The following is a 21,997-nucleotide window of genomic DNA, read 5'->3' on the forward strand; positions in this document are numbered from 1 at the left end:
CTCCTCCACCTGTTCCTCCTCCTCCTTTTTTTTTTTCCCCCCCCCCCCCCTTTTTTTTTTTTTTTTTTTTTTTTTTTTTTTTTTGAGGCAGGGACTTTCTATGTACCTCTGGTAATTCCAGAGTTCCTTATAGATCAGGCTAGCCTGGAACTCACAGAGATCCACTTGTCTCGGCCACCTGAGTGCTTTGAGTAAAGGTATCCATACCACATCCAGCCTTCCATAAACATTCTTTAATAATTCTAAATATAAGTTGACTATATTTCTATTTCTTCCTTGCCATTATTGTCCACCTTCCTATCTAGAGCAACACAGGCATTTTAATTTTTTAGCAGAAGGTTTAAATTTTCATTAAATTGTTTTTCAAATCCAAAAGAATCTTCTTTTTAAACATCTTTAAACCAAAACATGTCTTTGTATTTGTTGTTGTAACTTTCTTCATTTTTTTCTAACTCAAAAGCTGTTTCCTTTCTTTAATTTGCATATTATATTATTCCTTAAAATGTTCAGATTTATATAAAATTAGCCCCTTTCTCAATGAAAAATTTCCATTTAAAAAATTCTTATTGTTTGGGTCCTTTTATATATAGTTATGTGTGTGAACTAGAATTTTCTATTCTTCATAGCTTTTCTTTGTAGCAAGAAGTTAGACAGGAGGCCATCTTGAATTGACTTTCCTATCTGCTAATGATTCCATATTCTCAGTTTCTTTTTTGCTTGCTATGATAAAATACTCAGACAAAAGCAGCAAATGGAGAAAAAGAATTTAGCTCACAGGTCCAGGTTTTAGTCCATCATGATTGAGAAGTTGGGCCACCTGGAGTTTAAACAGGGAGCCACAGTGCATCCATAGTCAGATGAAAAGAGGAATTAACACAAGCTGAGAGAGCTCAGCTCATTGTCCCTCCTCTTACATCCTAGATCCTATCCACAATTAACATGGATTCTCCCACATCAATTAATGTAATCAAGACAGTGTCTCAGAAGCCCAACCATAGGCTAATTCAATTTAGATAGCCTAGTGGTTTTCAATCTTCCTAATGTTGCAACCCCTAACACAGTTCCTCATGTCATGGTGACCCCCTCCTCCCAACAAGAAATTATTTTTGTTGCTAATTCATAGCTATGATTTTGCTACCATTATGAATTATAATGTAAGTACATGATAAACAGGATAATTGATATGTAACCCCCGTGAATCAGTTGTTGGACCCCTCCCCAAAGGCATCAAGACCCACTGATTGAGAACTGTTAAATAGCCCCACACCCAGACTCCCTTCCCAGGTGATTGCAAATTGCCAGGTTGACAATGGAAATCAACCATTACTCCCACATATGTAGTCTCTCCAATAGAGCATATGAAGACAAATACATTTTAATTTGCACTTACAAATATTTCCTCTATTTTTCTTAATTTATTAATTTTGAGCAATTTTTCATGGTTTTCTTAAGAAGACTGAGAAATCTCATATACTTTCTCACAACTTTTTTTCCCCCAAAGGAAAAAGTCAACCTGACATTTCTGTTCTCTCTACATGGGAAGTCATGGTCAAGGTTATAGTCTCCTCTGTGTATTTATTCTTTGATCACACCTATTGCTGTACCTTGTGGTTTCTGAGAGAGGCTGTCCTAGAACTCACAGCCTGCAGTCATCACCCTTCACAAACTGGGATCACAGGTTCCATAAACATCCAAGATAGGACAACATACCCCAACCCAGCCATGACATCTGATCAAGCATGTTTGCTCACAGTCCAGAAGGCAACTTCAGTTTTAAGTTCATCGACAGTTTGGCGAGACACAGTAATATAGAATACAAACACACTTGTTTCTGGAGTTGAGTCTGTTATATTAATAAAGATATTATGGAACTAGTTAAGGTGACCTGTTACATTGTTGAACTTGGACATTGCTGTTGGCCATCTTGGAACAACATTTTCTATCGAGGCTGCTCCCAGAGTAACTCAGATTAGAAAGGATCTTTTTTGTGTTTCTCTTTCCTTACTGACCACGTTTACAGTCTCAGAGCTCAAGAACCTAACTGAAATTTAAAAAGTTCTATGCAACATTGGATAATAAAATTATTTTGCCAGGTGTCATAAATTATACTGCTATGAATTCTTCTCACGTGGCAGGTAGAGGAAGTAGGGTCATACGTACAAGGTCATTCTTTGCTACATAGTGAATTTTAGTCCATGGTAAGCTATGTGAGAGATTTTGAAAACTGACAACCACAAAATTATATAAAGTTGACAAAATCAACAAGCAGAAGAATATAAAAGAACCATATTGAAAAGTGGAAGAAGAAAGAGAGACACACATTTAAATTCCTTTGTATATTAACGCTAATATTACACTCTAAGAATACTCTTAGGAGTACTCACAGGAATTTAGATATGTAGAAGAAAAAATGTTATCCTACTTAGACAACTGATGCAGGAGGATTGTTGTATACTGTAGACCAGCCTGGGCTGTATAGAGATAACATGGCTCCAAAAAGTATTACGATTTTTAGAACCTAACGGGATTTTGCCATAAAAAGACTCTAAGGCGTTACCCTGAGCTGAATTGTATTAAAAAGTTAAGGAGAAATCCTGACAGACCACAGTACAGAGGCCATGATGACCCATTCCAAACCATTCCAAGAAGTTCTGGGGTCATTATAGTGGGTTTCAATTAAATTCTGTCCAAAGCTGTTACCTGGACTATAGGCAAGTGTGAATTACCTTCCTGTAAATTTGCTCATGGATGCATATTTGCAACAGCCTCTGTCAGAGTCTTGTGATAGTTACCATAAGACTATCATGTATTTGTGGTGTGTGTGTGTGTTTGTGTGTGTGTGTGAATGTCCGTACGTGTGCACATGCATCTGTATATATGAGTGCTAAGGCCTCTGTGTGTGTGAATGTGTGTGTGTGTTTGAGAGAGAGAGTGTGTGTGTGAGTGTGTGTCTGTACGTGTGCACATGCATCTGTGTATATGAGTGCTAAGGCGTGTGTGTACGAGTGCACAAGCATTTGTGTATATGAGTGCTAAGGTCTGTGTGTGCGTGAGTGTGTGTGTGTATTTGTGTGTGTGTCTGTACAAGTGCACAGGCATTTGTGTATATGAGTGCTAAGGCCTGTGTGTGAGTGTGTGTGTACATGTGCACACACATCTGTGTATATGAGTGCTAAGGTCTGTGTGAGAGTGTGTGTGTGAGTGTGTGTGTTTGTGTGTGAGTGTGTGCGTGTGCACAAGCATCTGTGTATATGAGTGCTAAGGCCTGTGTGTGTGTCAGTGTGTGTGTGTCTGTAGGTGTGTGTGTCTGTACGTGTGCAATGCATCTGTGTATATGAGTGCTAAGGCCTGTGTGTGAGTGTGTGTGTGTGTGTGTGTGTGAGTCTGTACGTGTGCACATGTATCTGTGTATATGAGTGCTAAGGCCTATGTGTGAGTGTGTGTGTGTATGTGTGTGTGTGTGTCTGTAGGTGTGTGTGTCTGTACATGTACAATGCATCTGTGAATATGAGTGCTAACGCCTGTGTGTGAGTGTATGCGTGTGCACATGCATCTGTGTATATGAGTGCTAACATCAGCATCAGACACCTTTCTCCATCACTCTCTACCTTACCTTTGACACAGTTTCTCACCAAACGTGAAACTTTTTTCTTTTGTTACATTTTGTCATTGGCCCCCAGGTACCTTCCTGCCTTTGTCTTCCCAGCTCTGGGATTGGTAGGCACCTGTGGCTATGCCCAGCTTTTCATGTGGGTGCTGGGTCCTCATGCAGGCAAGGCAAGCACTTTATTGAATGAGTCATCTCTCCAAGCCCTGCCTTGAATTTTGATCTCTATAGCAAGTGGTACCCAGCCTAATAAGTGCCATATGTGAAGTATTTAAACCCACAATGACCTTGTAGCCCAGGACAAAATCAGTCTGGAGCGTCGCATCTTGCAGCCAATCAGCATCTGCTGCCTATGTTAGAATCAGCTTCCTAAATGTGTTCTGACCACTGAGTGGCTGCCCTCAAACCTTTTCGATTGCTTTGGCCAAGATGAAAATTCCCCCATTTATGGGTTTTGGTGGTAAGAATCTTTCTGTGTTGGGAGAGCACAGAACAACACCATTTTTCTCATTTGCAGGCTCTGTCCTCCCAAGCAGCCAACTGCTGTCTTCTCTCCTTGTCGGGAAAAGATGAACAGCTGAAATCTTCTGGCTGGTCTATTCTCACAAAGATGCCATTACTTTTATAAAGTAGTCCGTGCCACATTTGTATAAATATTTAAAGTCAAGCCATTTTCGGATGAGATATGGCAGCTACGCTTTTCATGCTTTCTTCTCTCTGTCTTGGGTCCTGATCCTTAGAACTTTGTAGAAGTTGGTGTTGCCACCCGCTCTATGGAATGTGCTGCACGTTTGTGGTATGCTCCCAGTGCAACAGTGATAGAATCCTCAAGGTCACTGTGGGAGCCCCAGGGCAAAGGCTATGCTTCAGCCTAAATCACCTCCAGTTCTGAACCAAGCTGAGAACAAGAAAATGACTCACTTTGGGCACTAATTAGGGTTGTTCTCCGGGAAAACAGCTTCAAGCAGTCTTGAAGATGTGTTCCAGGTTTCTCAGAATGGTTGCCGTACTTACAGATTTACACTCGCAAGGGATTGTGATAATTAATACCTGTTGCTAGTCAGGAATTGTACTCAGTGCCAGCTTAAGCTAAGCAATCATGTGGAAGATGTATGAGCACTCTCTTGTCTGGGGTGTTTGGTGGCAAGAAATATATTTGTACAGATAACCGGAGGGACTGTGTTTCCAGCCATTAAAGTCTGGCCTGGTCCTGTGGTCAGCATGCCTGTGGGTGTTAACTTGACAGTACATAGCTACAGCTGCCTTGCTTTACCGTAGTGATCCGTGGACTCTCACACACAAGCTCCTGGGGGCCCAGGTTAGTGAAACCCAGGCTGTTTCGGCTTTCTCTCACCACGTCTCCCATTTGTAGACAGGGAAAGGGAAGATATACCCAGTGGTGGTGGTGGGGGTGGGGGTGGGGTTACAACAAGTGATAGGTTGTCACAGGAGGCTGTGCTATATGAACTGGCGCGTTGGAGGCCAGGCTTCTTCTCTGTAGTATTCTGTTCTGGCTTATGGATTTCATGGTGTCAAGCCACATATGGGAGGATGGACCTGCCTCTGGGTTCAGTATACTTTCATGTGGGAAAAAAAGGGAGGAAATTACCAGAATATTAAAGCGTAGAATGAAGGCTGGAATATATACTTATATCCCCACTACCCAGCATCCATAATAGTGAGCTCGCAGTCAGACTCTGAAGCTAATTTCAGACTATACAGTGTGTGCCTAGGGGAGGGGAGACTACACCTAGGTAGCAATTACTCAGTGAATGACATTGTTCCAGACTGAAGATGTAGTCTAGGTCTAGTTCTTATGTTGGCCTGCCCCACCCATCCCCCATCATCTGCCGTTGGATGTCCTGTTTTTGCTCCTATGCCGAGGTGAAGGGCCTTGGGCTCATTAACATGCTGTGCAGGAGAGCCAATGAATGGGCGGTAATGGCTTCCGAGCCTGGTCTCTGATGTGACTTGCCTACTTGAAAGCTGGCTAAACAGATTATGTGCTGCGCAGAGTGACAACTCTTGAATATCATCTGTGGTGTGGCGCGAGCAGATTTTCAAAGCAAGATACAAAGAGAGGGAAAGGTTGACATCTCATAATTTGTGCATTTGTGGCTTTGTTCCCATGTGATTATGTTGTTGCCCACATATCTGACAAAAGCTGGGAAAAATTAAAGCTTAAATCCTATTACAGAAATGAAAAGTTCTAGTGTAATTAAATCGAACGTCGGAACACTGAGTGTGGGATTTATGCCCACCCAACTGTTTTTATGTTGATGGCATGGGAATTGGGATGGAGTGAGTCCACCTAACTAGCATCACTGTGTAACCTAGTCAACAGTCCTTCCTGTGTTTGCAGGGGGGCATCACAAAATGGAGGTTCCTTTTGAAGCTTTCTCCTTGTACTCATTCTTGCTCTTCTGGATCCTTGACTGTGGGGAAGCTTGTTCTGATTAACACGGAACAGTTTCATTGTTTTCCCAGACCTAGCTTTTCCATTTTCCCACCCTGGTAGGGACCTAGGTGATTGACAGGTTTCATTTTATAGCTTGATCCATGTTTTTTTCTTGTATCTGTGCTTGTTTGGTTTTAGAGGGGAGTGTGAGATTGGATGAGTCACGTATGACCATGTTTGTCTTAGAGTGTAGTATCAGGTCTTGGTCTTGGTAGTGTTTTAATACCCTGGTGGTTGTAAACCTGTTATTTCCTTGCAGGGCTTTGGTTTGTTTGTGGCTATTGCTTTTCTGGTGGATGGACTCTTGCTGTGAGCAGGAGAGGGAAGGGAGCCATTCTCTCAAACCCTGGTGGTCTTATACTCCTTCCTTCCCTTTAGCAGATAGACCCTATCCTAGCTGGGTACCCTGGTTCCAAGTAATGCCGGGTAGAATAGCAAGCAAGTCTACGTTAATTTCCTGTCCCTGAGCCCTCAATGCCTGCAAGTGTAATCTAAATAAATCCTGTTCTTTTCAGGTTCCATGTTGACAAGAGTCTTTTATCACAGCTACAGAAATCAAACTAAGGGCAGACTCCTTGTCCAACAGTGCTCACCTGCCCTGTGGAAGCTTATGTATCCTCAGTTCTGAATAATAGGAAGCCTCTTTCAAATGCAGGGCAAGGGAGTTTCAGTGATGTGTTTCATTCTTCTTTTCAAGGTGAATAATTCTCTCAGTGATCAATTGGAGTAAAACTCTTTGCTAATGGTGGACGCATTAGTTATCGCAGTCTTTCGAAGGCCCTGGGCCATGCCCACATACTTAACAGGACTTTGAGATTAGGAAATCCTGAAGTCAGAGTGCCCTTCACAGTAGCCAGACCCTGCATAGAAAGCAGCTATCTCTAAAAACTGCCCTGTTCATCTATTTTTGCTGCGTTAGGTCATACACACGAGAAACTGTGTATTCAGAACGTAATAAAATATATTGTTTTAATGCTTTCATCTATCAACAAATCAAAACAGTACTGAATGAGTTTTTTTTCTACTGTGAAAAACCAAATCTTAAACCCTGAACTATTCTCCAGTAGTTTTGTTAACTTGATAGATGTTGTACACAGAGGAAAAATAGGGGTTGGGGCTAATTTTGCCACAGTCACTTAATGTCCCACTCATAAGGCATTCTGGCACACTTTAATTAGATAGCTGTGCTGATGACTTCTAATGAATGTTGCCAGCTGCGAACCCTGAAGACTAACTCTTTTAAATAATGCTGGAATATAAACATCTCATTCTCTTTCAAGCTTCCTCCCAACCCCCATGCCTCAAGGAAACCTTCAATCTTTATCTTTTACCCAATACCTTTTCCATCCCTGGCTCTGGAGGTCTCTCTCTGTGTCTTTCATTACATGTGTTTGTCCAGAGGCCACTTGTTACAGCAGTACACACTTTTAGAAATAGCTTATTCAATACAGGAGTTCCTTAATTATTCCCATTTGAAGTCCACCATAGTTTATAGACCACATACTCAGGACTTTTGGTTAGCAAGTTTGATTCCTCTGAGAGACTTCAGAGTCATAAACATACAAATGTAGAGTTGGCAAAGACTAATTAACTCAATGTACAGATGAGGGTGTCAGAGTTAAATAAGAAGCCCTGTATGTAAGCAGAGGCTCAGGCAGGGAGCTGTCCAGCACTATGGTGCTGATTAAGGCTCTGGCTTGTTTCAGATCCATCATCTACACACTCCTTAAACTGTTTCACGCCCACTGCATGAGTAATTCTCTCTGAAAGCTGAATTTTCTTCAACGCTATATGAAGGAAGGAAAAAATACAAATAAATGGATAAATGACCACATCTTTAAATTAAGCATAAATAAATCATATGGTAGTGTTCTCATATGTCCATTGTGTTTTAGTAGTATTTCTCTTCTCTTTCTGTGGGGGTGGAAGTAGCGGGGGTTGTAGTTTCTGAACAGATTGCTAGAGCCATCAGCTCTTTATGGTGTTATTAATCTACATATTAGCCTCTGTTGACCCTACTTTGAGCCCACTGCTGGCAGGCTCCTGTTTCTGTTCTTGTATTTAGATGTAGGAAGAGCAGTCTAAGAACTGGCTGTCCTCATTTGTTTTGTACCTAATCATGCTATCACTAGGTACATGGAAAGCTTGATTCTATCTAGGCCCGAACACTTAGCTCTTACTGTTATCAAATGTTGTCCTGGACCAGTGGAAAGTCTGCACCTGCCAGGATTTTGTGTCATGACTCTACCCCCCAACAGCCATTACATAAATCTATTGCTAAGGGCGCAGACCTTCCTCCAGAGTGAACTGTCTTCATCCGCTCTCATCTCTATTTGCTAGCGCCACCAAGAGTGGCATGTGACTCTGACTAAGTGCTGTGTCTGTCCATCTACTAGATCAGCCAGCAGCATGCACCACCCTACCCATCACCTCCAGACCATGGATCTTGTGTCTATTTTCTTCTCTTATATGATGAGAATTTTTCCTCAGGGAAGCAGAATTGTAGACTTCCTTGTCAAATCAACAGGCTTCCTCTTTGACCTGCTTCTCTTCACTTAGACAGTAGACTGCTCACATGACCATATTTTCCACACAGTCTTTCCTTCTGTTCTATTTCAGTCTAGGCTTTGTGTATGTGTGTGTGTGTGTGTGTGTGTGTGTGTGTGTGTATACGCGTGTATTTACATGGACTAATTTTGTAGCCTTTCCATTGGTTTTTCTTTCCCATCACCTAAGGAGACGTCATACCTACAGCAATTCCAGTAGAACGTCTACTATCCTGTTGTACTTCTTCAGTCTCAAAGGTTAAGAGGGTCTACTGCCCAGTGCTAATCACAAACATTTCTTCTTCTATGCAAGGTCTCATGCCCAAATACAGGATTAATATTTTTGGCCAGGTTTTAAAATGTATTATTTTACATTTATTTGTCCTTCTCTGTGTGCACACACATGCATGCCACAGTGTGTATGTAGGGGTCCAGTGGACTACTTGGAAGGATGGGTTCCTCTTTTAACCTTGTGAGCCTTGCGGATGGGATTCTGGTCATCAGACTGGGTAGCAATTGTCAATACCCACTGAGTTTTGCTCCCCATTGTTTAACAGTCTTCATGCCTCTCTGCTCATCTTTCCAATTTCCAAAGCCTCTTACTTGCTCTGTCATCCTCTCAATTATAATTCCATGACATTAGGTACCTCAAGGCTGAATCACAGATTGCCACATTTCTGATCCTTTTAGCACACAGGCAAGTGGCACTGTTCTGACCAGAATACTTTACGAGGTGCTGCCCAGCTGTCAGGAATGGAAATGTTGGACTAGATATCTGTATCTGCTTAGTCCTGCAGATCTGCAAACAACATTCCAAAAGGGTGGCTTGCTGGTAGTTTCTTCTTCTGACACTGCAAGCTTCGTAACTTCTTACTTACAAATGACTTTGGAGGAAATGGCTCTGTACTTGACATTTACCCATACCCACATGAGTGTGCACAGGCACGGGCCTTTTATCACCAAGTTCTCTGACTTGGGAGTGTAGTGGCTAATGCCTGCTCAGCATTTGCTTAGCAGTACAGTTGTCACCATGTGCCAGGTTCCTGCATCTGGACAGTCTGGAGATCAGTAGATGGCTTCTGCGACCCCTTTTAGGAGTCTTCGAGCCGCTGCTGCTTAAAGACTCGTGTAGATGGAGGAAATCACTTGAACATATTGAAACACGGGCACCGGGTTCCTAAATGGTAGGGAAACAAGATGATTGTCTATAAAAGATGAATAGCAAGCATTCCCCATTAATATGGCTCTTACTGTTTAATTCTCATTAAAAGTGTTATTCTGGCTTTCGGTTCTATGCAGCACACACAAGGTTATTAAATGCACTTTATGGATCATTTGTTTAATGTGACCGAACTAAAAATTAAGAAGCCCATTACTCAGTGTTCATAAAAATGAATGCTTTAAATGGACAAATTCATTCTCATTTTTGTGTCTTATTTTAATGTAGAGCTGTAATGGGGTTATAGACGGATATTCTGCTTGGACATTTATAAGCCGATGATGCCTGTTGAATACCTTTTATAAAGATTAATATTTTTTACTCTGTGCCCATTACCAGAGCATTAATCATCCTGGCTTTGGCCCTCACAGCTGCAGATGAGCAGATGTTGAATGATTGGAGTCTGTAATCATCACAGAACGTGGCGAAGGGAGTGCATGGAAGGTGGTTGGTGTCACCCTCATGGCAATTTGTATAGAATGTGGGTCCATAGCAATGCCTTCCCCTGGCCTGGGTTCTGGGATGAGTTGCCGTCCTTGGTATCTGAATATGGCAGAATAAAATATGGCAGCTATGCTTTTTGCTGTTATGCCTCCAGTGGGTACTGACAGGTATGAAGAAGCCCTGGGCCCCCCTGTGATAGGGTGAGTGGTCTAAAAGCTGTGGCCTTAAGCTAGCTTCATTCATTAAAGTGAAGAATTGGAGGGGCTTCTCTTCATTTGCTGTTTTATGTCCTTAGCCTGTGCTTCCTACAGACATAGACGATGAGCCCTGGATATCATTTTAAATTCCCTAGTCCTCAGCAAATGTAGTTTGAAGCAATGTAAGTCAGTCATATATTTTATCCAGAATGTCATTGCAGTCTGAATTCTATCTAAAACTCACTAATGCCTTGCTTTATATTCTTTTATCCATGCCGAGTCTGAGAAGTTCATTGTGTTGTGACTTATAGCACAATTTAAATGCTAAATTCGTACTCTATCTGAGACCCTGGATCTTTAGTCTTCAATGTATAATACAATTTATTTTTCTTAACAGTTGTTTGCAGTATCTAGATTAAACACCACTTTTAAACATCTGAACTTGCAATTCATTTATTAAAATTAAATCCAGCTCTATGGTTGTAAACATACACATTTAGAAGGCAGTTTGACAGGATGACCATTTAGCAAAATAGTAATAGAATCTGCCCTAGGGCCTGTTACCTACACAGCCAAGGACTTTTGGCCAGAATACAGTGCTAGGCATGAAATTCCTTCCTGCTGAATAATCCTGAAATCTAATCAGAATGCAGTTAATTACTGCATAGCAGTGCTGTGGCACTATACTACTGGATCCACCTTACATCGAAGGTTGGTATTGTTGTATTAATAGTCAATCACAGTTCTCCTATTAATGGGGGAGATGCTCTCCAGGCCCCACCCCTTACTGAGGGTCTGTTAAAAATTGTTAGCTTCTGGAGAGAGACATTCTTTAAGGGGGTGGTCACTGGCAGGTTTTCTTTGGTCCAATAATGTCGCACTCCTATGCACTTATGGAAAGTGTTAATTGTACTTAGTGTCTTAGTCATTTGTTCTATTGCTATGAAGAATCACTCTGACCAAGACAAGTCTTATAAAGTAAAGCATTTAATTGGAGGCTTGCTGACGGTTTCATAGGGTTAGTCCATGATTATCAGGGCAGGAAGCATGAGGGCAAGTCTGGAGAGGCTGAGAGCTTATGTCTTGATCTGTAGGAAGAGGGGGGAGAGAGGCAAGGAGGGAGGGAGGGAGGGAAAGAGGGAGGTAGGGAGAGAGAGAGATGCTGTCTTGATATAGGCTTTTAAAACCTCATTGCCCGCTCCCCAGGGACACTTCCTCCAAAAAAGGCCAAACTTCCTAATTCTTCCCAAACGTCCCATGACCCGTGGATCATACATTCAATCATACAAGCCTATGGTGGCCAGTCACATCATAAAAGGACAGATTATATCCTGTAGGAAGGAGAGTTATTGTGGGTGATGGGAGAGAGGGAGGGAATATGGGTATACACAGATGAGAGTCTCAATGAGCAAATTAAATCCAGTTGTTATAAATTCTACCCTTTGGATGCAACAGTTTGGCTTCGTGTCCACTGACCACCATCCTGGACCTTGCAGCTGTGAGTTCTTAGCGCCCGTTTTCTTGGGGAGACATTGTATTGACCACTTGTGTTCTTTGTAAGAGCTGGTGTTTACTCCTGCTGACTATCTGCTAAGTTCATATGGGTGAACTCATCAAACGCCTTTTTAAGAATTTCATGGCATGAGTCAGAATCTATCAGTCTTGTGGGCCTGTATCCCAGAGTTTTCCAGAGTTTATGGGTCAATGGTTGATTTGAAACATGTAAAATAAATGTGTTTTTCCTTTAATATAAGCTTATTTTTTTAATTGTGCTGGGAACGGATTCAGGCTAGTTCTTTGGTTTTACTGGTTTTCTGGATATGATATTCTGTCTTTGTGAAAGGATCCTGCCCATGCTCAGTTGGAATACCCACTGTGTGGCATGCGAGACTTCTGTCACGGCCACCATAGGTTGTAAAATCTCCAGGCATGATGAAGCATGTACTTTTCATGCCCTACTATGATTTAACATGTAAGAACAATTAACTTCTGTAGATTGAAATGCAGGCCAGGGAAAGACTCATTAAACATGAAGGTTTGTTTGTTTGATGAATATGGTATGGTATGTACTTATAAATCCAATATTTGGGTAACTGAGATAGGATTATAAGTTGGATTCATTCCAGCCTGGGCTACATTGAACTTTTTGTCAAAATAAAATAATGAAGTAGGTTTTTTTTTTTTTTTATATAATACTTATGTTATTCTGTGCTTTGGGAGCAGGCAGCAGGATAGCTACTGTGTGGGTAGATCCAGTCTAAGGCCAATGGAAGGCATTAATTTTCCTGCTGTATATTCATTCAAAGAGCCTGGCCTTTCATAATACAAATTGCACATACAATAATACAAATTATACAAATTATAAAAATTATAATTTAAACAGCTAGTATTCATCCAGGGCTGGGTACAGTACTGGACAGTAGTTCTCCCTGCACCTTAGTCTTCCTACGGTCTGCATGCACTTGCAAAGTAAAGCAAGTTAACACACAAACACGTCCTCTTGTTCAGCTGTTGCCTATTGTCCAGACGGGCTTGGACACCACCCAGTAAAACCAGAATCCCTGTAAGATGGAAGCATTCTTGTTGAGGGCGTTTGTCCTTCAGCTGTCTGCCAAGGTTGGGGCTGGGCTGCTGTGGATGGCAAGGCCTTCTCACCACTTAGCAGGTGCAAATTGTTGTGGTTCACAAGTAAAAGGAACACATATGGAGGTCCATAGTAACTAACTCACCTCTAAGGGAGAGAAAGTAATACGTGTGTGTGTGCGCACGCGCACACAAACACACACACACACACACACACACACACACAGGCCTTGGTTTATATGCTGAGATGATTTCTTTTCTTAATAGGAAACTCTCCTCTCAAGAGTTTACTGCCCAGTGCAAAGAAGCATAGTTAGTGCCGTCCGCACTTTTGGTGGTCTGTGTGGGTGGACCTGGAGGTGTAGACCATGACTCTCTTGCCTATGGCTCTGGCATATGTTCCCAACAGTTACTCGGGACATTGGGTTTCTTCCGTTGAGGCACAGTAGGTTTCTGATGGCACAGTGGTGGACAATGTTGTAAGCTACAGTATAGTCTTGGAAGTCTGCCCCAGATCACTGGGTTGGACAGGATGGCCTCTGCTCTTCAGGGCCATCTGACAAACCTCCTGATCTGTCTGACAGATTTGTCCATCTCTGTTCAGCTGTGGAGGTGAATGCAGAGATAATTTTGTGATGATGGTGTTGCTGGGCCTGGGGCTCTTTCCTAGAGCATCAGCGAAGAGTGATTTGTGTCAAGTCCTTCCTGAGACACCATCTCCCTCTGTCTTCACAATTACAGTCTTCTCTTCTCTATTTTCCCAGCACAGCTTGACACTCATTTCTCAGAAAGCATAGCCAATGACTTTTTATCTTCTCAGAGAGGTGAGTGAAGGAAATCCTTCTGCCCTTGGATATTTTGTTTGTTTGTTTGTTTCTTTTTTTTTTTTTTTTTTTTTTTTTTTTTTTTTTTTTGCCCCAGTGTAACCTAGGCTAGTGTGGATCTCATTAAGTAACCCTGGCAGACTTGAACTCAAAATTGTCCTCTTGTCTTAGCCTCCTGAGAGTTGGGATTACAGATATGAGGCTTCAAGTCCAGCTTAAAATAGTTTTAAACATGACAAACTGTCAGTGGAGTTGCTTCTCACCAAGACACAGAGCATAACAGCCAACTGAAGTTGCTAAGACCTAGTGATGGGTGCTCCCACAAGGGAACCAAACATGATGGGCAGTATCTCCTTGGCTGAGATGAGTGTGCAGAATTGCCTCCTTCACCCTGAGGTAATACTGACAAATGGAATCCGCACACTCAGTCAGCTCAGAGAACAGTGTAGTTCACTACTGCTTTCCCAGCAGAATAGATAACTGGGACTGTAAGGCCAGGTCTTAGGCTGGGACATCTCTTTTCAGAGCCTAACAACCAGCTCTCATTGAACCATTCAGAGACAGATCCGTGCTGGCCAGTTCACAAAGCTTTCTACTCATTATGTCTTAGCACAGTGGTTAAATCTATGACCCCTTAATGCAGCTCCTCATGTTGGGATAACCCCCAACCATAATATTATTTTCATTGCTACCTCATAACTATAGTTTTGTTCTTGTTATGAATCATAATGTAAAGAACTGTTGTTTTTTTTTTTTTTTTCTCATGGTCTTAGGTGACCCCTGTGAAGGTGTCAAAAGTTACAGGTTGAGGACATCTGCCTTAGAAGCTCTGCCCTTTTCTTCTGAGTCACCTTGGAAATTCATGTGACCTCCAAAATGGTGGCATTCACAGGATAGTAACTAGATGGACAGGCATAGCTCAGCGCTTGTTCTATGTTGAGTTGGGCACATAGAGGTCATGTGTTCCCAGCAGAAGTTAAAGAGGGCTTGGCTGGAGGTATTCAGTTGGCGCTCTCTGGTAGCGTCCATCATGAATGGCAGGGCTTGGGCGTTGTTTACCAAGGGAGCATTCTTAGGCACTGGTCTGGAGGGTTGCTGTGCGTTAGGTGTTACATACGTCTCAAGGCAGCAGACGTAGGTAAAATGAAGGTGGTTGTAGCTTGTGAACATTGAAACTCTATAGGAAAGGCATCTGGGGTGCGATGTTGTTGATAGCCTGTTCCAGGGGCCATTTTCTTGTACTGTTTTCCTTGGATAGTCTATCTTTGGCCAGTTCTTACATCTTGAGTGGCAGCATACCTTGGCATATTGGAGTATGTTTCTTAAGCTCAAAGGGCATGGTCCTATCAGCAAAACCCGTCTATGGGGTTACTGGAAAGGATTCAGTGGGGAATTAGGATGAAGTCTTCCCAATACTGTAGACCCAGACACAAAGGGCCAACTTCCCAGCTCAGACAGCACCCTTGCTATGTGCTGTCCCCTCTGTCCCTGGCTTTCTGTAGGATTCCAGACAGCTCCTGGTGTCATGTCCAGCAGTGTTGGCCTGTCTTATGCACTACATCTGCACAGTGGTTGATTATTAAAATGTGGTGTCAATAGGGAAGCCAAATATGCATGTTAGATTACCTAGGTTTTCGTTTGTTTATCTCCATGACCGAATATCTGTCAAGAGTCATCCCAAGGGATTAAGGGATTCTTTTGGCCCGTGTGCCAAAGTCACTGTAGCAGGAACAGCTCTGGCTGCCACTCATCACCACATCACATTTGGACAGAACAGAGAGCAAAAGGCAGCGACTCCTGCTGCAGCTGCTTTTTAAATGTTCTCTTTCTTATTCACACCTGGACCAAAACCCATCCTACAGCCCCTCCCATAATCAGAGGCAGTCTGCTGTCCTCAGTTAAAGCTCTCTGGAGTAACCTTCAAAGACAATCCAGAGGTATGTTGTTGAGGTGATTCTAAAGCCTGACAAGTTGACAGTGATGATTAATCATCATGTATAGATGCACCGGACTATACCTCTTCTGGAATGTGGAATTCCTCCTCGTCTCTCTCTAGGGAGAAGACCGAAGTGGAATCTGGGAGTGCCCTGGTTGAGCTATCTATGTGCATCTCATTGGGAGACCATAGGGCAAAGGGGCTTGTGTTATTTATTTCTGATTCTTCCTGCCTTGCCCCGGAAGGGACTTCCTCCCATCTCTCATTAAACTGTTGTTCTTGGGAAAGTACAGCATGGGCTTTTGAGTGCAGAGTGTGTTTCTGAAGGTGCGGAGGAGCTCTTTCATTGTTGTGTGTGATTTCCTTTTCCTTCCATAAGAAAACTTCTGGAACATTAATGCAAAACATGCTTTTATGTGTCATTAATGTCGTAAATTCTAAAATGTACAATCCTGAAAACCAACTACATCTATTTCCGGATGCAGAGCTCCACTGTGCTCACCTGCTTTGCATCTTAAAGGAGGCAAAAATGGTTGCACTGGTGTCAGAACAAGGGGCCACTCATCACCACATCACATTTGAACAGAACAGAGAGCAAAAGGCAGGGAATCCTGGCTCAGCTGCTTTTTAAATGTTCTCTTTCTTATTCACACCTGGACCAAAACCCATCCTACAGCACCTTTCCAAATAGGCAGGCCATTTTGGAAAGTGGATGCTGTCAGGGTTCAGCTAGATTTCCAAACTGGAAGTGACAGCTAGGAATTTCCTTTCATCCTTAACCTGAGCCCATGCTGTTCTGCTCTTCATGTTTAATTCTTGCTGTCTTCCTAACTAAACCACAATGACCTACGTCCTCAACTCCCACGGTCCTCTTCACATTCCTGTTTCTCTGTCCCTGGTTTTCGTTTTCTCATCCTGCCTCCTCAGCCTTTTCCAGAAAGCTTGTCTAAGAAGGAAGGGCTAGGCACCATTGTCCCATCCCTGGGCTGAACTCTTTAACTTAAGAAGGGTATCTCATATGCTTGCTTTATGAAAAAGCTGGAAATCTGCAGTTAGGAAAGTTTTTGCTGGAGGATGTATTCCTTTGAATGTTGCAATTCAATGCTTTGAAGATAAGAGATGCTAGCAGATAACCTATCACATGTGCAACTGTGCAGGTGTGTGTGTGTATGTGTGTGTGTGTGTACATATGTATATTTTCATGTGACAAGCATGTTAGTGACTTACGTTTACACAGAGACCTGCAGATGCATGCAGGTAACCGTCTGTGAATGATTGACAGCCATGGAAATGGCTTCCTGGTCATCAATCCGTTTGCCCGTGTGGGTATTCCTTTCCATTCCACACCTTGTGAATCAGACACTTGAGGGGGCTCACAGCGTTCCTGCAGATCTGAGGGATTCCATGGTGTTTCCCACTGACTGACAATCCTATTCTCTCCAGACTGCAGAGAGATCCTGCTCCCCATGATGACGGACCAGCTCAAGTACCACCTGGAGAGGCAGGAGGAGCTGGAGGCTTGTTGTCAGCTGCTTAGCAACATCCTGGAGGTGTTATACCGGAAGGATGTGGTGAGTCATGACTGTCATGCCATGGACAGCATCACCTGCTATTGACTAAGCCGGACATAGGCTACAAACGTGTTGAAAAAGCAATGGTCTTCACTTTTAGCCTTTCTCTCTGTAGACTTTTAGCTTTGAGTTACTTGTGCCATATTTACATTGTAGCATTCACCCTTCTGAAGTGAAATCAGTTCTTTGTTTTCCAGTGTTTTCTTGCTAAGATGTTTCCCTCGGACAAAGTTCTCATTCTCAGGTGAAGGCCTGGCAGGGTGGTTTCTCTTCTTTTTTATAGTGCTTGCATCTATTAAGTGAGACATGAAGGAAGCCAACTGTGCTTGCTGAAGCTCCCTGCTCTGTTCCCCACAGGTAGAAGCGCCTAGTGCTTCTTGAGCTTCTAAGTCTTGGTTTTATTCCAGTGGCATTTTATTTCTATACTCTGGATCTGGTGCAGGCAGGTATATGAATGCTTCACCCACTCTTTCCCATCACCAGCACACCATCTCTGTTTTTGCAAACGTAAAGTAGACACGTAGGTAACACCACTGATCATTCTGGTGTGTCTGACATCAGGACAGAAACACCTTCGTATGTTACTAATAAACGGAGACTGAACCCATGAGCAACATTGGGGGTGGGCTCCAGCGTCCCCAAGGTTCTCCAGTGTGCCTAGGTGCCTGTTGGTGCCCTCAGTTCTAGTCAGAATTTTAAGTAAAACGGGCTTGCTCTGAACTCTTTCCTGCATGGTCAGGATGCCTTCCTGGTACACATACTCACACTCACACACACACACACACACATACACACACTCCTGTTTGTTCCTTCCTTTCAGGAGTAAGTCATTCACTCTGAATTTCTTACTTCTTTTCTTGCTTTCACTAAAGACCTGATAAGAGTCAACTAAAGGAGGAGAAGTTAATTTTGGCTCACAGTTCAGAGGCTCTAGAACATTGAGGCAGGGAAAGGGGGAACAGGAAGGCTGGGCCAGGGTCCATCTGCAGCGACAGGAGGCTGCTTGCTTCCATTTGGGCAAATCTAGAAGCAGAAGAAGGGGATGCGTGGGTGTTGGTGTTGATGTGACTTTCTTCTTTCCCCCTCCTGGAGGACTCCACCTCGAGAGCTACTGCCACCCATACTCAGAGTGCGTCTTACCCTCTCAGCTAATCCTCTGTGGAAAGCTAATCAAAGCTTTAGCTTACTAATGCCCTAGGTGTTCCTTAATCCAGTAAAGTTGACAGTGATGATTAGCTATCCCATTCTGCCTGGTTTGTGCTCAAAGGATCAGATACAACCTTTGCTGGATGGTGAAGCACCTTCCTCAGAGGCATGGTCCTTGCCCAAGCCTCGGATGTCTTCCCCAGGCCCAGCCCCAGTGCTCCCAGGACAGGCCCTTTGCATTTCTCAGAGGAAAGCCAGGGCCAAGAGGTTGTAGGGCAACCTCAAGAAAGAGCGTTTGACTATGCAGAGATTGCTCAGGTGCCTGCCTACTCAAGCCATATGCATGGGAGAGAATCCACATCCCATTTCACATTGAACAAGGGAATAAATTCTCCCCATGGCACTGTGAATTTTAGATAATTTGCTGCCCTGATACTAAAACATTCTGTTTCGTAAGGCAGTTAAGTTATCGGGATGTGACACGTAGAGCAGTCGGCGTTGTTATCTGCCTGCCTTCCATTTACAGATGGCCAAGCGTCTCTGGAAGACTAATTGGCGGTCTCACCAGGGATCATAAACATTATATTGTTTAAATGGATTTGCTCTTAGTTTTAAAGGTTTGCTTAAATTAATTTGCCACGATTATGTAACAAATTATCATTAATGGGCTATAATTAATAAAAGGCCTCGAGTTTTCTTCAGGAAGGCATTTGCCTTTGACAAAGACCATTTTTCATCTCGTTAAGGCTTCTAATTGATTGACTCCGTACAGAGCAACTGGGTTCGGTGACAAGCGCTTGGGCTTGGGGGACCATGATGGTCTGTGCTCTTGGCTTTTATCAGCATCTTTTTCCTCCAGGGACCGACTCAGAGGCACGTCCAGATCATCATGGAGACGCTGCTTAGGACTGTGAACAGGACGGTCATTTCCATGGGGCGGGACTCCGAGCTCATTGTAAGTGCCCAGAGACACACGATGTATCTCTCCACACACCAGGCACCGTGCTCCTCTCTTGTCCACTGGGACATGAACTTTCTTTCTTAAAGGGAGCATGTGATTGAGAAACAGTCTGTTCTGACTTCCCATACTTCTAGAAGCATCTGTCGGAGAAAAGGTTTCCATTGTGTCAGAGACAGAAACACTCGGTGCTGGGATTCTTGTCAGTCCAACTGTTGTGTCAAAGATGTGTGTTTGCTTCTAAGACTTCACTCTTCTTGGTGCGTTCTCTCTTTGTATTTATGTTGAAAGTACTTTTGATAACATTTTATGAAGCACCTTAAAAAATTATTGAGGTAATCTACTTTAGCAATTTTATTGTCTGCTAAATGTATTCTAGTTGTTTCTCTCCCAATGGGTCATTCATTACGTGTAGAAAACGATTCTATCGGATTTCAATAGTCACTGTCATTTTAACTCAGAACGTGTCATCTCTAACCCCAAAAATGGTTTCATCTGGTTACGTTTGGCCTGAGGCCCACATGTGCTTTCTCATGACCACTTCATTTTATCAAATGCACATCAGTTTAGCTATCCTTGCAGAATGGCCTGTCAGGAGAGAGAAAAACAAAAACCAACCAACCAACAAACAAAGCGCTTCCTACATTGAAAGGACAAAAGCTTTTGTAGTCTTCCACCCACCAGCAGGAAAGGCATATTGGTCCTCATTGGTGTGTGACCCTCATCCTTTCCACATGTTCAGTTAGAGAACCAATGGGGAGAAGCTGACTGTTGGTTGCATAACCACCCTAGCCTGGGCTCTGTGTCCCTGTCTACAGGCTTCACAACTGGGGGTATCATGTGGGTGAAGCAGGTAGGTGGGTAACTCAGAATGTGGATCGTAGCCCCAAGATAGACTGGGTCTCTTCCTGTCTAGTGCAACTGTGCACTTGTCTCTGACCTGCAGACCATGGCATGTTCAGATTTTCCTTGACTAGGGATATATCAGTTAAGTTTGGCTATCATAGGTATGAATTAGGAAATAACAGGCTTCCATGTGAATTGGCTGTCATTTAAGTTGGCTTTTTCAGCATTGAACTCTTGATATCTTCTTCATGTGACTTTCTCAGGAACTGGGAACATCCTGTGTATTAGCAGTCAGTGAAGACTGAACCCCATAAACAAGATTGGGGGTTGGCTCCAGTGTACCTGAGGGCTCCCCTGCAATCAGGCTCTAGTGTACTTTGTATACATTTGCATGGCGACTTGGAAAATGCTTCCGTGTAGAATGGATAGTGTGGCTCGCAGCCAAAGCAAGCATCATGCTGTTCTGCTCTAACCCTTCCTAGAAGAAGTTAGGTTGAAGGCTGGGGCTGATATGGCGGTGCTCAGGGGCTTTCAGATCCTGCTGAAGCTTCACCATCTGAATAGGGTCCAACTGGTGGGTTAGTGTAAATCCAAGGAGTCTGATAAAGTAGCCTTACCTCTGTCTAAGGTGGAGGGTTAGCGTCCCGATTGGGAGGGAGCCTGTTTTCTGTTCCTGGTTAAGGAGACAGTACTGTTGTGTCTGGTTAAGGGAACAACAGTTCTGTTTCTGTTTAGAGAACATGGTCCTACCTTTAGTTAAGGATATAGCCTTGGCTAGTTGGACACTAACTGAGCTTCATTTTTGTAGCTAGCTGGAATCTCTTAGTGCGTGGTCCCTGACTAGCAGCCAAACCTGGGCAAGGAGGGCAGAGAGGAATCTTATACAAGTTCACACATGTCGTTTTGGATGTGAGTGATTGTGTAGAGTGCACAAAACTTGATAAAGGCAAGAGTGTGGTGAGTGTCTCTCAGAGTTTGGGGTCCCGGACTCTTTGGAAGGTTTTCCCTGGGTCCTAATGACAACCCCAGCACGTTCTTAGTGGCTGCTTGAGCTGGGCACTTACTAATGTCTTGGAAGATTCTTGTTTATGGCTCCTTCCACCCAACCCCCACTGCCTAAACAACTACAGAACATTGGAACCCCATGTGTTTGTGGTTCTTGGTTCTAGTGCCAGTTTGTCTTGGCCTCTGCTGTGAGACCAAGGTGGAATGCTGAGTGCCGTGGCCTATGTCAGCTAGTATCAATGTATGAAAGCACCTTTCTGGTTTCTGCTGTACGTGTAGGCAGCAGCCTTGTAAAATAAGACCTCTTCTATACCTACCTTGCTTCATTTTCATAAGACAGATGCTATAGTCTTCTGCAGGCAAAATCCAGATGTTGAGTTGATACTGAGTTTTGTGATGGGTTAGTGTCCAAGCTTGGAGAAGCCCTTGTGTTCTAAGGACCACATAGCAGTCCCCTTTAAATAAACTCTTTAATATTCTTAAGGTGGGTATGAAGGGCCTCCACTAGGTCTTCTCATCTGTACCACATTCACATGAAGTAGGTATCAGAGGTTCACGCCACAGTCTGGGCATGAGTAAGCTTGGGAAACTGTCATATCTAGGCCCACTTCCCATATTCCTGACTGTAGCAGTGGTCTCCAGAAGTCAAAGGGGGAT

At 43.2% G+C, this 21,997-nt stretch overlaps 1 protein-coding gene across 1 annotated transcript in view; it reads left to right on the top strand.

The window, feature by feature from the left end:
• The window catches only part of Dock1 (dedicator of cytokinesis 1), a 497,315-nt gene that overhangs the window by 182,549 nt on the left and 292,769 nt on the right, over window positions 1–21,997 (top strand). Inside the window, exons 26-27 of the mRNA XM_021168435.2 lie at window positions 17,258–17,385; window positions 19,391–19,486. Coding sequence (XP_021024094.1) covers window positions 17,258–17,385; window positions 19,391–19,486 — 224 coding nt within the window. The remainder of the gene's footprint in view (window positions 1–17,257; window positions 17,386–19,390; window positions 19,487–21,997) is intronic.

The sequence above is a fragment of the Mus caroli genome, chromosome 7 (genome assembly GCF_900094665.2).
Source record: "Mus caroli chromosome 7, CAROLI_EIJ_v1.1, whole genome shotgun sequence".
Classification (NCBI taxonomy): domain Eukaryota; kingdom Metazoa; phylum Chordata; class Mammalia; order Rodentia; family Muridae; genus Mus; species Mus caroli.